Below are 17,431 nucleotides of genomic sequence, written 5' to 3' on the forward strand. Positions count from 1 at the left end.
ACAGCCATCTTTGCTGCATTGCTCATCATGGTTGTTTCCGCTCACGAGGGGCACGACCACACACCTGAAATGGCCATGTCTCCGGGACCAGCGGCCACTAATATGGGCAACATCTTGGCTCCAACTGCAGTGATGGGGGTATTCCTTGCTTTGATTGTTGCAGTTTTGGGTCCTTTAACAGAATAATATTTAATATTGCAGTGTTGTTTCGAGTTTCTTCGCTGGTCTCAATTAATGTTTTTCATGTATTGCTTCTCATTCCGCTTCCCTTTTCATGTATGAAAATTTCATGCGTTCCAATTTATTAAAATTGTTCTTCGACTTTCATTAAGAAACAAATGTATGATTATTCAAACGAGCGTACAAGACTCTAACTCTCATGTGATATTCTTATTTCATTATTAACCAAATAGTTGGGATTTGGATCCCCTCAACAAATTACATCTTAACAATACAATTTCAGACTCAAGTTTTTTTTTTAACAAATTCGTCCACTGATATTAAATCAATTAATTGTAATTACTAAAAAATAAAAAATAACAATAACAATTTTATTTTTTAAAAAATTAAATGCAGATAAGAAACTACCCTTGATAAATACTAAAAACTAAACCAACTCAACAAATAACTTTATTTTTTTCTTGTTGAAAGCCGAAAGTTTTTGCCGTGGTTGTTATGGAGTCACGTAAGTTCAATGCAGTTCCACCGTGAATCATTGGCTACTGGAACCACCTGCGATGTGCATAATACCTATATATTTACATTAAATGAGGATTGTATGAGGGAATAACCTCGTTTGGCCGACCAATGAAGCCCCTTGATATTATTTTAGAAGTCAAAATAACTACACTCGAGAATCTAATGGTTTTGTTTCCTTGAAACTATATTTTGTTAACTCATTACTGTATTTCATCTAACCTTAGTTGGCTTCTTCTCATACTGTGCCACGACAACATTCTTCATACTACATAACCACACTACGATAAGTAATCATCTTCGAAGTTGAGAGAAAATTTAGTACTGGTGAGGGATGTCAATAGGTCGGGTTTGGGCAGGGAGTGTATTCTACCTCCTCGTCCTGTACCCTGATAAGTCCACAGTGTTGATCAATGGGGGAATCTTACAAGTGCTCTTGTTGAGAACAAGCGGATAAATTACAAATAAGAGCCAGAGAGAGAAAAAAAACTAAATAAAAAGGAAGAAAGAATTTTACAATAACAACGAGTTACTGTCATCCTTGACGTGCTGAAGAAATGGTTAACTTCTATCTTAACCATCTTCTTCACATCATGATCAACGCACAAATGTTGAACCAATGCAATAAATGATGGGTGCAGAAATTGATGATTTGTAATTTGTGCAGACTTCTTTATCCTGATATAACATTTGGCACGGTTTAAGCAATCATAACTATTCATCAAAAAGGGCGGCAAGCTTTTCTTAGAAAACAAATCCCATACTGTACCTGTTCAGCATGGCTGCTTTCTCTTGTCAATTTTTAAGTGGATATTATACCATCTCTTCTTCTTAGTTCTATCCCTCGTAGAATGTTTCCTGTCTCTCACTTCACCTTCTTTGGCCTCCCTGGAGACACCCTTACTCCTGCTCCTACTTGAACTTCTCTTACTTGGAGGAATCATCGTGTAGGAAGCATGAATCTCATTCCTTTGTTTGAGAAGCTCATCAATCTGCAAAACCCGCATATAGGATTTGTCCAAGAAATTTATCCATTTACCTATGAATATCAATTCTCACGGAGCTTAACTCATAATTCCCACAAGTTAATCTCACCTCTTGCATTTCCTTTGTGTATCTGGTTGTCATCTCTGTAAATTGTGCCAGGACCTGCAGCAATCAACATGAATATCAACAAGAACAAAAGTTAAATACTGGCACACACACCACATTTGTGGAAGCAGATACCTCTCTGTATTCAGTTTCAAACTTTGACAGTTCCACCCTTTTGGAGAGAATCTCAGCTTCCACAGCTCTAAGGTTCTCTTTTTCCTCTATGAAAGGGGCCGTACAAATAGCTTCTATAGTGTAGCTTACACTCTTGAAAAAGTTGTCACCTAGAAAAAATGGTAGTGAGTTTCATCCATGCATGCGAATCAACTAACAGGAGATTTGAAGGGCATGGTAACAAAGGAAAAAACCATAAACAGCAAAAAAATGTGTGCCCGGTTTTAATTCAGTTATTTCACATGGTTGAAATCCATCCAGTTTTTTGAAGAAAGCTGTATCTGGATCCTTTGCAGCAGCAACCTGCAGTGAGGCATGTCAAAACCAGATTAAGGATGACAACAAGATCAAACTTCAACTTGAAGCCCAACTATGTCATATTTGTAAATAGTCACTCACTGAGTTGACTGTTTGATCCAAGCGATAGACAGGGAAGCCAAGAAAATACATTCCGGCAGATGTAACTTTTCCTGTTTTTGCACTGTCCTCCTACACCAAAAAGAAACAAACTTACCTTCAACAGACAGTTAAGTAACATATGCACGATTTAAAATGAGGCCCAAGAGCTTAAAGTTTTAAACAACTATGCTACTAAGGCTTCAGTTAAAAAAAGAATTTTCTTATCAGAAGCACCATAAGAGATCACAACAAAGCCATGTCCCAGACAAACCAAGTATATTGACATTTTATTACTGCATGAAAAGCACCAAACAGTTCTAAGAAAGAAAAAGAAGGTAAGAGGAAATGAATAAACACATGAAAGTGAGAAAAAGACAAAGGATAGGATTACAAGTTTTGCCCAATTCTCCACAATGTTCTGAAAGGGGATAGGTGGAGCATAAAACAGAAGAGGTAATTAAACACAAAGGTAAGAGAGAGAGTTTTTACAGAATTCTCTTGCAGATGATGGGGGAAAGGCCTAAAGTTCTATGAGTTGTGAGCTTGCTTTGCACCAACCTGCTCTCTGGAAACTTGTCCTATTAATTTATCAAAAATCAACTGTTGTTGTCTAGAGATGCTTTTTCTTTACTCAATATTGTCAAGGGAGAAGACTTAAAATTGTTCTAGAATTAACTTTACATAGCAGTTTATGAAACAGAAAATCTCCATGTTATGCAGAAACAGAACAGAAGAGCATTGAATTTGGAGATTACAAGACTTAGTTAAGGCTGTAAATGAACAGAGCGTTCAATGAACAGTTTGGTTTTTGTTTGTTTATTAAGCTAAATAAATGAACATGAACAAGATTTTGAGGCTCATTTATTAAACGAACTGAACGTAAACAAAGTTTGCTCAGTTCATTTATGTTCATGAACAAGCTCGTCTTTGTTAGTGTAAAGCTCATTTAATAAATCATTTAAAGCTCGTTTATTGTTCCATTAGTATATATTAATAAAAATATTACGGTTTGTATGCTTTTTTATTTATAATATAATTATTAATATTTATATTTGACTATTTTATATCTAAAAAATAATATATATATGTTTATTTATTGTTGGTTTGTTTATTATTACATTGTTCGTGAACATGCTCAATTATATGTTCATGAACATGTTTGAGAACATGTTCGTTTAATGTTCACAAACATGTTTGTTTAACTTAAGTGAACGAACACGAAAAAAAATTTTGAAATTCTTAACGAACACGAACAAACTTAAAAATAAACAAACGAACATGAAAAGAGGTCCGTTCGTATATTATGGTTTGTATGCTTTTTTATTTATAATATAATTATTAATATTTATATTTGACTAGTTTATATCTAAAAAATAATATATATATGTTTATTTATTGCTGGTTTGTTTATTATTACATTGTTCGTGAACATGTTTGAGAACATGTTCGTTTAATGTTCACAAACAGGTTTGTTTAACTTAAGCGAACGAACACAAACAAAAATTTTGAAATTCTTAACGAACACAAACAAACTTAAAATAAACAAACGAACATGAAAAGAGGTCCGTTCATTCAAGCTCAATTCATTTACAGCCCTAGACTTAGTGATAGTTTATCTGAAGAAACTTGCTATGCAACAGTACACAAAAAGTGCATAACTCAAAAACTTTAAGGCTTTGCTTGGTATGAAGAATGGAAAAAATGAAGCTGGAAAATTTGTTAACCAAATAGTTAGGATTCATAACTACTTTCCTACTTCACAACTTAACCATTAAATTAACAAATTTTACATCCTTATCCTTCATACCAAGCAGAGCCTAGAAAGAGAAAGGGGAAGGAAGGGACCACATTACCTGCAGTGCAAGGCTTAATCCACCATTCTCTTCCAGATCAAAATACAATAGCTGCAAAAAACCAATCCATTAAGAAAACAATGAGTAATTATTGATCCACCAGAAAAGGATAAAATATTATACTTCATTTTGTTTTTCGTGTCTCCTGTTAAACCAGACAATTAGTTAGTGACGTGTTCTTTTTGCAGTACAGTCGACACAAATACATAAGAAAAGCGTATATAGTATAAAAGTAGTATATGTTTTTATTTCAAAATATTTTGAAAGGGGAACAAGCCCAATATGATTGTCCATTGGATCTGAATAAATTAGGCAGTTCTTAGCAATTCATGCAACAAAAGTTAAATGTTATAAGGATCCTGAAAGCATAAATTATTTTAATAAAAGGGTTTCAATAGAACTCAAATGAAACTAAACTGAAGCAGTGACACTGGAATCAATATCAAAATTAAAACTACTGCCCTAGCCCGCAAATTAAAACTACAGAAAGAAAACACAAGCATATGCCTCAATAAAATTATCAAGAACAAAGATGCATCTATCTATTCATTGGTACTTAACTAAATACCGTCAATTGACCATGAAAGAGATGAAATACCAGCTCCAGCATTAATCCTCTGTGACTTAAAGTAAATGCTTCAATTGTTCTCAATAAATCAAACCTTATATCCTAAATCAATGAAGCACTCACAGGGCATGGTTTCTTTCTTCTATGGAGAGAAGGGGAACCTTAAATTTCTTAATGTGATGTAAAGGAATGTACTCTTACTGTTTAAATCCCTTTTCTTAAAAAATGTTGTGGCTACTTAATTTCTACTGTTACCACATATTGCCAAAGGCTCAAAATGGGCACAGTTCAACTTTTGTTCATTGGTATGGTAATAATGAAATCAATCTCAGTTTCTATCAATGTCAACCACCCCAACCCCCACCAAAAAACAAAGGGTTGCATCCGCAGATGCTGTTGAATCAACCAGTTTCTAACTCATTGTATATCTACCTTGAACTTGCTTTTATCAGATGATTGTACTCGGCAAACAAACCCATCTCTTGCTTCCTCTTCTGTTATTTCGACAGAGTAGAAGTGAGCACATTGTTTTTCAACCTGTAAAGGTGCAAGAAGTTCAGTGACTGAATAAAAATCAGTATAAAGTACCAGCAAAGAACAGGAATCTAATCACCTCACCTTCCTAGAAACAGGTTGCCCCAGCAGAAGTGTCTGGATGGTGACCACACCATTAAGTGCCTCCTCCAAGACAGTCGCAGATACAGTGGTCTTAATAGGCACACCGAGTTTACTATGTATAGGAATTAGTTAAATACATACCCAATGCATAGCACTCATAAAGGCACAGAAGAGTTGGAAATGTTAAATAATATAAAAGGAGTTACCTAAAAAGTGCAGCAAACATGGTGTTCACAGCCCCCAAGCTTGAAAGATCTAGTTCCAATTCTTGGTTTTCAGCTTCAACAGCCTGTTGAAAGGAAACAACATCATGATTGACAAAACTCCATGATTCATCAATAAAATCACATTTTATGGTGCACGATGGTGTTAATAAGCGGAAGCATGGAACAACTGACTTCTTAACAGCCTCTGTGTACAACCTGAATGAGTGAAACAGTGAGAAAGTTGCAGATAACGATGATGCTCCGACTCGTCATTTTCTCTAGAATACCGTGTTTGACACATATGCGAACTAGGTATAGGATTATAGTCATGGAAGTCAATACCGTTCTGGTCCAAAACTAGTACCAAGTAATTTAAGTTCCATTTCGGTCAAAATTTTGGAGTGTCCAGTTTGTTTCAACCAATACAGGCCTGTACCAGTGCATATTGTTGGTACAAAATTTTTATTTTTAATTGTCCTAACCATTTTCTTTTTATAATTACATTATAAAATAAAATATACTATATTAAATTAAGTTATTATACTCAATTAAGAATTTTAAAATTTATATTTGCATATACACATATTTATACATATGCAATTCAGATATACTTGAATATAAATATAATATCCATTATATATAAAGAAATAACTAAAAATATTAATAAACCCGAAACGATACATCAAAACACACCGACATAGGTACAAACTAGTACCAGAAAAAATGATACATCCACTGATTCAATACTGACAACCTTGGTTATAGTCCTCCAAAAACATGAAATATTTTTTAAAAAAAGACATTGATAATACCCATGTCAGATCCCTATCTAAAACTTACCCACGAATCCAAAGTAACATGGGCAGATAACCATTAGCCTAAAAGTACTTCAGACATTAACTGCATGAATGCATATCTCACCTCAAAACCAGCTGTATCATACTGGTGTCTTTTATCTGGATCAGACAATATATTGTAAGAAAATGTGACCTCCTTGAACATATCAGCTGCAACAGGATCATTTCCATTCTTATCAGGATGGTACCTGAAATAGCCCAAGATTAGCATCTATACCTAACCAACCTAAATAAAGCAAGAGTATAATAGGAGCTTAATTTGTACAATAGAAAGAAATAAACAACATGCAAATAATGAATGAATCCAACTATCTCAGAAGTTGTCAAAGTCCTGAATAGTATGTCCCAAATCAGATTTTTCATTGTCTAAAACTCTTTGCCTAAGTGAAAGTGTGAAACCGTCAAGGGCAAATAAAAAATTCTTTAGGTTCATGTTGGAAATAAGCCCCTTCCAAGGTGCACAATTACCTTTGTCCTCGGAATACTTTTGGCAATTGTTTATCTGTTTGTTTGACCGGTTTTCTAGATAACTAACTAGGTATCATAACCAGTGCTATTGCCCCATCCTAGAACTCGTTACAAAATAGAACCCCTACGCTGAATCTATCAAATGGATAAATACCCGATTCAAAAATCTGATGTCTGGTAAAGTCCTCGACAGCTACTTGGTCTTTAATGATACAATGACTCTCCTACACCCTACCAATAGAGGGCAAACCGCCAAACCAAATCCCAGACACTCATCAAGCTCTAATAATCATTCCCAATTTGACTTCCAGATTAAAGTCCTAAATACTTATTCTCCCAGTATACTCCATGTATGCGTGTGAGTTTAAGCCATAATTAACCAACAATTATCACCATGCTCAAGTTAGTGAACCCTGATCTATTATACAGTAACTGCTAAAAACTTTCAAGAAAAAAGACCGAGAGTTTTAAACATTTCAAAACTTTCAACTTATAAGTTGAAAAATTAAACATACTTGAGAGCCATTTTTCGATACGCGCTCTTGATTTCCTGATCCGTAGAGTTCCTCGAGACTCCAAGTACCTCATAGGGATCTCGACGAAGCTGCTTCGCCATTCCGTCGTTTTTCTCCGACTTGGATCGATGTGGCGGCATTTTTTAAAAACACCACCAAAAAAAGTACGATAAGGGAATTTTCTTCTCGGTTTAGTTTTTCCTCTCAGGAACCCTAAAAATCCAAAAGTTGAACTAAATTCTAAAACCAAATGAAAATTGTTTTCCTTTTGGTTTCCACCTCATTTCAGCGAACTACAACATTTTTTGGGATTAAGAAAGGCAAAAAGAAAAAGAAAAATAAAATGAGTCAGGTGCATTGAGAAGAGCAGAGAGATAGAAGAAACTCCATGGGACCTCCAAGCTGAAGCTTCGGAGGAGAGAGAGGAGACAAGGAGGGCAAAATTTTGGAGGTGAAATGGTAATATTTCTTTCTTTTTTTTCGTTTTGTAACTTTTAGGAGAAAAATTATTGAGAAATCAAATCCTACTATTGGGATTAGATTTAATTTTGATTGGACTTCTAATTTGTTTAGTTAACAATTGTAATTATATGTAAATTGAATAAAATAATTTTCTTTAATCCGTTTTATTAATAAGTATATTTTGGAAAATTAATTAATCAAATAAATTATAATTATTTAGCGACTATTTACAAAAAAAAAAAGCTTACAATTTGACCTAACTATGTTGTAATAAATTAATGATAAAGTAGTTCAAATGGTCTAATGGGAATAAAAATTTTCAGGATCATTTGAAACATTTCGTTTTTAAGCAGAAGAGTCGTATTCAAGTAATGTTTGATTAATTACGTATTAATCAATATTCGAATGATTAGTCTGAGATTAGCGACAAAAAAAGAGAAATCCAAAATACTCCTGATTAGCTTTTAACTTTATTTGATTAAATCAAAGCAATATAGACATGATGTTATTATGTCAAGGTGATTGGTTTCTGAAAAATAGAAGGAAAATGTTGAACTGGGAAAAAGCAGGAATGGAAAAAGGCCGGAGCTTGATTCGCATAATCAAAGATGAATTTAAGTATGTTGTAAATGGGTCCCACTTTGCAATTCTTTTATTTCAGGTTTGGATATCTAATAACAAAGGAAATGAAAGATTAAAAAATTTTGGCTTATAACCCTTTAACTATAATCGCATATTTTTTTTATAATATTTTTTTATCTGAATAAACCCTTAAACTATAATTAAATAAAAATTTTAAATCTGGTTGATATTTCTATAGTTTTCATATGTTTTTAAGGTCCGCAAATTAAATTATGGATTTAAAAATTTAAAGATATATTCCAAGTTGCATCAACTAGGTAAAAATAATATTAATATTCTAAAGTTATAGATGTGTACATCTTTTTTATTGCCTCTGATAAAATTTGATAAGGAAGATAAAAACATATGGATAGTTTGAATTTGTAAAACACATTAATTTAATTTTAAAGATGTTTGTATCTATAGCATGGATTGTTTGAACTCGTTTTTAGCCCTTCTAATTTTTTTTTGGTATTTTTCATGTCCGTTTTACGATTTATGTTAAGGTTCATAATTGTTTCTCCTAACAATATCATTTCTAATTAGGGGTGAGTATTTGATCAAGTTGAGTTGAATCGAGTTAAAAAATTTCGAGTTAATCGAGTTGACGAATCCTATTTTAGCAACCGAATTCAATTTAATTTTTTTTCAAATCGAGTCAAATAATTTTGAGTCGAACTAACGAATCTTATTATTTATACTCAATATTCCGTTTATATGGACCGATTATTTTACAAATAGATGAAGTACAAGCTTTTAGATTAATTTTGAGTAAAGGAAAAGATGAGAGTGAGGCGATTTGGGAAGGAAAGTAACACTAATGAGTAAACATTTATCAAAATAACATAGTTTTTCCTTTTAATTTGGTAGTTTTGACTTTTAACTTTAGAAAAGGTAAATATTTATCAAAACGACGTAGTTTTGTCTTTTTTATTTGGATTTTTGGATAACTCGAATTAATGATGAGCGTTCGATTGAATCGAGTGAAACTGTTTGAGTTAAATTAGAAAAATTAATAATGTTAAATTAAAATCTTGTACAATATAACTGTTTCCATGTTAGAACACAAAAATTTAAAACTTTTTTAAGCAAAATAATAAAAAAAATAAGATATTTTAGTATGATAAACTTAAATCATTAATCACTTATTTAGATTCTAAAATTATTATTTTATTAAATTTTTATATTTTTTTAGTTTTTTTAAAAAATTATAATTTTTTAAAAAACATAAATATTAGAATTTCTATAAATATTTTAAATTTTAAAATTTATTTTCAAATTTTAAAAATTACTTTGATTTTTTTGTAATTTTTGTTAAGAGAGAGACCAATTTGCTTATTTTCAAAATTGACAAAGACCAAAACAATATTTATACTAATCTGTTGTTCAAATTATTCGAATTGTAAAAATTCAACTCGACTCGAATTCGAAATCCGAATTTTCTTATTCGAGTTGACTTGAATACTTCGAATAACTCGATTCGATTAACTCGAAATTTTTTTTTTATTTTTTCGAATTGAATCAAATTTTACTCACCCCAATTTCTAATGTTCAAACCTACATTCTCTCATTGGAAGTGCAATATGTCTTATTACTACACTCAACAATTATTAATAACCCTCCTAAATTTTAATAAAATTATTTACTTTTTGGTATAATCACAAGTGTCTATATCAGTTTTACAGTTCAAAATTAATATTATTTGAGTCGGGTGGTATTCAGGCAAAATCTTCCTAACAATCACACTCTAAGATTCAGACTTAGTTCAAATAATCTAGAAATAAATCTCTTTTCAATCACTTGCGGATCCAAAATGATAAAAAAAAAAGTTATTTATTTGTTTTTAATAGTAGTTTAAAAACAGTACTAAATATTGTTTGAGTACAAAATTATATTTGATTGGATAGAATTTGTTGGAAAATTAGAGGATATAGAAATCTATATGAAATCAAAGGAATGGTGAAAACACATAGAATAAAGTTGGAAAGGTGAAAAGGTGCTGAGTTTTCCATTTCATTTTCCCCTTAAAAGTATAATTTACACACAAGAAAGGAATTGATGCAAAATAAAGAAAGAAAGAAAGAATTACAAACATCAAAAAACTTGCCTTTTTTGTAAACCTTCCTTTTTAATGTTAACCACAAAATTGTTTTGTCCACTCAATATCTACACAATTTCCACCTTTCTTTAGTAAACTTTGGCACGTATATTATGAATGATTATTTTAACGCTTTTAGAAAAAAATGTCCCTTGCTTGGTCTCTCTAGGTACCATATTTATTTATGGTATTATTTTAAAAAACTAGATTAAAAATATTGAAGTTATTTGTCTTGCAGATGGAATATCGTTCTCAATTTGAATCAATGTTAGAGATTGATTAAGGAATATACGGGTAAAAGTTTTGACTCATATTTTTGTATTAAAAGTTGAATTGATATTTTAAAAATAGGTAAATAAATCTTTGTATGCTAAATTGAGGAGTCAATTGATCCTTTCTATTAAAATTTTCATCTATTTTTATTGTTAAAAACTAGCGTGATTGATAAAATAATTCGACAATGACACTTGACGTGCCATGTGTGCCTCGTTTAGATGTACAAGGCCCAGTTTTAATACCAGAAATGAATAAAATTTTTAACGAAATGATCAATTTAATCAAATATACAATGGGCAAAATATAATCCTCCTTAATACTTTTACCCCCACACATATATATAACCCCTTTTTACCGGTAAATAGAGAAATAAACGCGCTTGGATTAGCGAAGATATATATTGAAATGATGGAATTTGTGGTGTTTTATGATTAACAAAGCTTTGAAATTGAATGTAAGGAGGGGTGTAAGTAATTTGGACCACCAAAATTTCTATTCACATGCTGATTGATGAAACTGGTAGTCTAATCCAATTATTGGCTCTACCCTTTTCCATTATATATACCAACTGCATTCAGCCCTACTTATTATTTTTTAACATTCGGCAAAGGCAATGATGTGGGTATCTTTTATATAAAGTTAATTGTTGCAGACCTATTTAACTAATTTTCTAAATTTAAATGTCTATTTAATATTTGAAATGGTATTCACGAAAATGTTAAGCTAAGCCTATAACATGGGAATGTGATCATTATCAAAGGACAAAACTGAATCTGGTTCAGTCCATACAAGCTTCCGGAGAGATTAATCAATGATTTAAGATGGACTGATTTATCATTTTATCAACAGAGGTCTATCTTTGGGGAACCAAAATTCAACATTTTATCAATAATTTAGTATAAAATTCTAATTATTCAATCTCTTCAAGATGAATTATGTTGAGTAATTTTTCGTTGTGTTTCATTAAAGGAGACAATCGAATATTTATATACATAGTTATTGTTTTTGGAATTGATGTTCTTAGTAGACTTTATACATGTTGAGCACGCATACTCTTCTGGGATGTCTGCTAAATTTCGTGGTCCCCACATGTGGACTCCTTGAGTATACGTGAGCTGAGACAACAAGCTTCCGTTGCTGACTTCTCACTATAAAACTTATGCGTATCCATCCGGTAGGGTTTAATCGGGTCACGATAAACGACCCATACCTTATCTGATTCTCGAATTGGTGATCACAAAAACATAGTTTTAATATTTTGGATATAAACTTTCTAATCACTTTTCATAATTTAAAAGTTTATTGTTAAAAACCTATAATACTAATGAAAATTTCATCCTAAGAAATAAAGAGAATACGAAATTTTAATTCCTCTACAAATAAAAATATTTCGTATTTTGATTTTATTTGAAAATAAATATGTTTATTTGCATGAAATTAAATTTTCATATTTTTTGGTAGGTGAAATTTTAAAAATTTATGCATATACTGTCATCTAGCTCTAAATAACTTTCAAACTTTTAGGAGGTTTCTTCCCTTGAAAAAACCACTATGAGTAAGTTTTGTGTAATAATAATAAGTCCCATGGGACTTACCACTAAATCTAGGCTCTCTTTTTTTTTAGATTTAAGATTAAGATTTTGTATCTAAATTAATATTATATATATTTTAAAATCTTTTACTTTACCACCTTAAACTCTAAGCTTATATCTGGATTAAAATAGTTATTTAAAAAACAAAGAATATATATATTAAATTTGTTCGTGAATTCTTTTTGGAATCACGGACTGTTATTAAATTCTATTATTAATCTTCATACTTTGTGAATTTTTTAGTTTTAATTCATGTATTTTAATTTGATCAATTTTAATCTCTATACCTTTTGAATTTAAAATTTTATTTTTGTCCAAAATAGTAGTAGTTAAATTTGTTTGGTTAAATTCAATTTCTAATCATGTACTAGGTTGTAGATTTAGCCCATATTTTCAATTGGATCATTCTAAGCCCCTAACGTGTTCAAAATTTAAAATTTCACTCCCGACGCAAATAACCATCCTTAATTCATTAACTTGATTTTTAGTCAGTAATGTGTAGAAATAACTGGTAGACATAGTATTATATATATGATAATATGCTTGTCATATCAATTTTTGAAAATAATAAAACTTAGTTGAATGAATTTAACAATTATCATTTAGCCATCATTGGAATTTTATTAAAATTTGAAAAAGTATAATTGAAATACAAAATTAAATTAAATTTAATCTAATAACAATGAGGAAAAAGAAGGGGAAGAGTAGAAGTAGAAAGAAAAAGTAGGTAAAAGAAAAGAAAAAAATAAAGAAAATTAGTGAATATATTAAAATCAGATTTATTAGTCAATTAAAATTCATTTTTTTACCCCTAAAAATGATTGAAAACGTATTTTAAGAATAAAAATATATATTTGCTATCTTCAAATGGATAAAACTTTGTACCCAGATTTGAGTCGGCATGGGCGGGGACGACTTGAGCAAAGAATTCCTTGTTGCTAAGCTTAAACTAGAATTGACCAATTAACAGCAGTGCCTTTTGTTTTTGGCTTTTATCAATCATTTTGTTGGATACTTTACCACTTACCAAATGACTTGTCTTTCAAAGCTGTCGATATTCTGAGCAAATGTCTATTTGGAACAGTAAAGGCTTTAAACCACAATTCGGAATTTCAGACTTCTAAAATCTCATATCAAACTAACATGGTGGGATTTATTTTTCAGAAGACAGTGTGGAGTCTCTGTCATGCAGCCTGTTAAAAAGAAGCTGGGGGATATTAAGACAGTGTGGAGTCTCTGTCATGCAGCCTGTTAAAAAGAAGCTGGGGGATATTTACTGTTGAGGGTATTAATTTTATATGATTTTTTCCGATGGTGAAATGCAACCAACCTTGCCACCTTAATTTGCTTTGTTAATTGCCAGCAAAAGAGTCATCGATGTCCACCAAAACCCCATTTTAAAATCAGACTTGCAAAAGACTTATAGGAATATGATAATAATGCATAGATATTAACCCATAAAAATTTATGCAAATATAATTCAATTTCTTATTATCATTAATATTTTCCCCCTTAAATTTGATTCTTCTTCATCATCATATAATGCTTTCTAAATTGGATCAGTGATCAAATTGATTAAGTCATTAGTTCATTGGTCCAATTAAAAAATATTAAAATTTACAAAAAAAAAAATTCAGTTCAATCGCTTTAACCCATTTTTTAGTTGGCCCAATCAGTCTGTACCGATTTTCGATTTAATTCGTTCAAGCCACTCGTCGAATCGATGCCCTAATCGATTCTCAATTCAACTAGTTCGATCGACTAGTCCGATACCTTAACTGATTCCCCACTTGCCCTAATTAGAGGTGTTCATGGGCCGAGCTGGGTCAGGTTCGGGCTAGGCTCAACTAAAAATTTAGGCCTATTTACTAGGTCCGGACCCGACTCGACTTGAAAAATAGGCCTAAAATTTTACCCAAGCACGACCGGAATAAAAATGCTAAACCCGGGCCTGACCCGGCCCACCCGTATTAATTTTTTATATTATTTTTAAATATATATAATACATAAAAAATACTAACAAACATCAAAATAAATATTTCCCAACAAATTGAAAATAAATTTTAAAAAATATGTAGACTTAAATAACATTAACATAAATGCAACTTAACAAGCAAATGCCTCTAAAATAATAACAAAATTAACAAATGCCTTTAAAATAATAACAAAATTAACAATAAAATAAGTTTTATTCAATATCCAAACAATAACAATAAAATAGTAGCAACATAATAGTAAAATGGTAGCAAAACAGGGAGAAAACAATAAGAAAATAAGATTCAAAAACAAAAACAAAAAAAGAGCAAATTTTTTTTGTCCTTTAGTGAATTCGAGCCAGGCTGGGCCCGGCTTATTTTTTAAACGGGCCTTATTTTTTTGTCTAAACCTATTTTTCGGGCCTATATTTTTGCCCAAATCCTCTTTTATTTCGGACGGGCCTTCGGGCCAGGCCGGATGGCCAAACCCATGATCAGGTCTAGCCCTAATGAAGTAAATGTGTTATGTTTTGCATTTTCATATCATCAATGTGTTTATTAAAACTCCTAGTTACAAGAGCCTTAGTAAACGAATTCATAAGGTTATCTTCAGAAGCTACTTTCACCACATCTATTATTCCTTCAACTAAACAAATATTTGGGCATGTGCAAAGCATAGAATATATAAAATTTCCAATTGTTGAAGCATATAGAACCTTACTCGTATACTTTCTTTCTTCCGCTATTTTAGGACAGCCATCTAAAAAAAAATGAAAATTTGAAGCTCATATTTAGTATATTTAGAGTTTGGAGCAAAAGAAAGAAAATCTTAAAATTTGAAGTTTTTCTGGATTTCTTTTCTAAGTTGTCTTTTCTCCTTTGAATTTGTTTTGTTAGTTTTTCTGCACATTTTAGGTTTTTATGGGTTTGTTTTGAATTAAGGTTGAAATTGATTTTAATTTTGAAAAAGAAGAATAAAAAAAAAATATTCACATTAGCATATTAGGTGTAAGGAAACGGTCCATGTCAGCATTCAATTAGAGATGTAGGCTCTGTTATTTTACTGAAAATAGTTTTAAGAAAAGATTTATTTTTTTGAAAAAAATAATATTTTTTGGTGTTTGGATGAATCTATTTAAAATATTTAGATTTTCTGAAAATATTTAATAAAAATTATTTTCAATGAAATAAACAAGCATTTTGTTATCTTTTTATTGAATTTATATTTTACATTGTTCTTTGTAAAACAAACACAACATAAATCTATTTTTTATAAAATATTATAGTGCAATTTTCTTTTAACAATTAAAATTTATTTTGTAATAAAAAATATTTTGTAATAATCAATGCCATATATAAATTTAATAATAAATAATGCTTAATTAAAACTTAATTTAAATTACATATATGAGAATACATATTGACACATTAGAGTTGCAAGGGAAAAATGAAGCTAAGCATTATTTAAACAAATACTCATATTTGTATAATTAATATTAATATTTTTATATTAGATTAAAATATGTCTTAAGTCCTTGTAATCTTCGTAAATTTGAAATTTAGTCCATGCACTTTTATTTTTGGCTTAGCCCCACTTTTTAGATATCAAAATTCAGGTTCAGCTGTTAGGATTGTTAAAATTATTTTGTTAAATCCATGTTTATTATAATGTCATTTTTTAGTTACATGCATACCGATGATTTTTTATTTAAAAATGTGGCATCAACAAAATTGACAAAAAAAATTAACAATATTAACAATTGAACTTGATTTTCAAATCTGAAAAGTAGAGAAACTAAATTCCAAATTTGTAAATAGTACATAGGCTTATGACATATTTTAACTTTTATACTACAAAACATTTATTATTAATATATTTATAATTATAATAAATATTTATTATTAAAACATTAATATTGATCATTTTTCAATAATATATGAAGAATATTATTTAAAATTATTATTTTTAAAATTTATTATTAAATTAAAATTGAAATATTAAATAATTTATTATTAGATATAGATAATTAAATATGTATGCTTAATAAAATTGAAAATTATAGTATTTTATATTAATATTTTATTAATATTAAACATTTTTAAAAATAAAAATTTATTATTAATATAATAATATTAAGCTTGACTTAAGTTAATTTTTATACAAAAATAAAATCACCCATAAAGAAACTATTTTTTAAAAAATGAATTACGTCATTTTTTAGGAAAAAAAGAATTTATTTTCCATTGACCAAATTGTTTTTCATGAAACAAACACAAAAAAATACAGAAAATATTTTTCGTGAAACAAACAGAACTTAATGATTGAATGTAAAAACAATGTAATTATAATTTTTCATAATTAAACAAACAATGTCATTAATTATATAGTTTTCACAAAAACTTTTTACTCACCTTTAAAATAATTGTTTTTTTGTTAGAAGTCCTAAATATAATTTCTGTTATATTCAGTTTTTAAATATAATTTTTTTATTAAAACTCCTAAATATAATTATTTTTATTCCCTAAAAAAATGTTTTTGTATTTAATAAGAAAACATAAAAAAAATATGAGATATGAAATCAAAATAGAAAGATGGTCAAATTTCAACATGTGCTTAGAGAAATTAATATAATAACTGATTGTATAGCAAAAACGTGTCATGAAAATACTTTAAAAATAGTCATATTTGAGTTAGTTTAGAATAAGGTTAAAAGAAAATATTATTAGATGATAAAACTGAGAGTTGTTATGTAAGGAGTAATAGGTCCTACCGCCACTTATGGTCTTCTTCTTCAGTAAATATAAAATTGATACGCTACATTCCGTAGGTTTACAGGTACAGGCTCGAACTACAATACAGCCCATACTTGATGAAGACAAGCCACTTTCCATCTTCAAAACGTGCAAGAAATTGCTATTCTTTAGTTCAAAGGCCCACATGCCACATGCATACATGGGTG

At 30.0% G+C, this 17,431-nt stretch overlaps 1 protein-coding gene across 4 annotated transcripts; it reads right to left on the minus strand.

Moving 5' to 3' along the window:
• Window positions 1-962: 962 nt before the first annotated feature.
• Window positions 963-7,958, minus strand: LOC107909622 (chaperone protein dnaJ 16). Of its 4 annotated transcripts, XR_005910497.1 has the most exons (13): window positions 7,447-7,935; window positions 6,528-6,651; window positions 5,607-5,689; window positions 5,401-5,512; window positions 5,215-5,319; window positions 4,215-4,265; window positions 2,362-2,451; window positions 2,157-2,265; window positions 1,924-2,072; window positions 1,792-1,845; window positions 1,466-1,688; window positions 1,214-1,374; window positions 963-1,085 (listed from the first exon to the last, which is right to left on the minus strand). XR_005910497.1 is itself a non-coding variant. In XM_016837221.2 (12 exons), exons 1-11 carry the CDS (start codon window positions 7,584-7,586, stop codon window positions 1,470-1,472), a joined length of 1,236 nt encoding a protein of 411 aa, XP_016692710.2. In that variant the 5' UTR covers window positions 7,587-7,958; the 3' UTR covers window positions 963-1,374; window positions 1,466-1,469. The 4 variants fall into 4 exon arrangements, 3 of the variants coding, with proteins under 3 accessions (XP_016692710.2, XP_016692711.2, XP_040944890.1); XM_016837221.2 differs by having other exon boundaries at window positions 963-1,374; window positions 7,447-7,958; XM_016837222.2 differs by having other exon boundaries at window positions 963-1,374; window positions 2,205-2,265; window positions 7,447-7,938.
• Window positions 7,959-17,431: the final 9,473 nt, after the last annotated feature.

The sequence above is a fragment of the Gossypium hirsutum genome, chromosome D02 (genome assembly GCF_007990345.1).
Source record: "Gossypium hirsutum isolate 1008001.06 chromosome D02, Gossypium_hirsutum_v2.1, whole genome shotgun sequence".
NCBI classification, from domain to species: domain Eukaryota; kingdom Viridiplantae; phylum Streptophyta; class Magnoliopsida; order Malvales; family Malvaceae; genus Gossypium; species Gossypium hirsutum.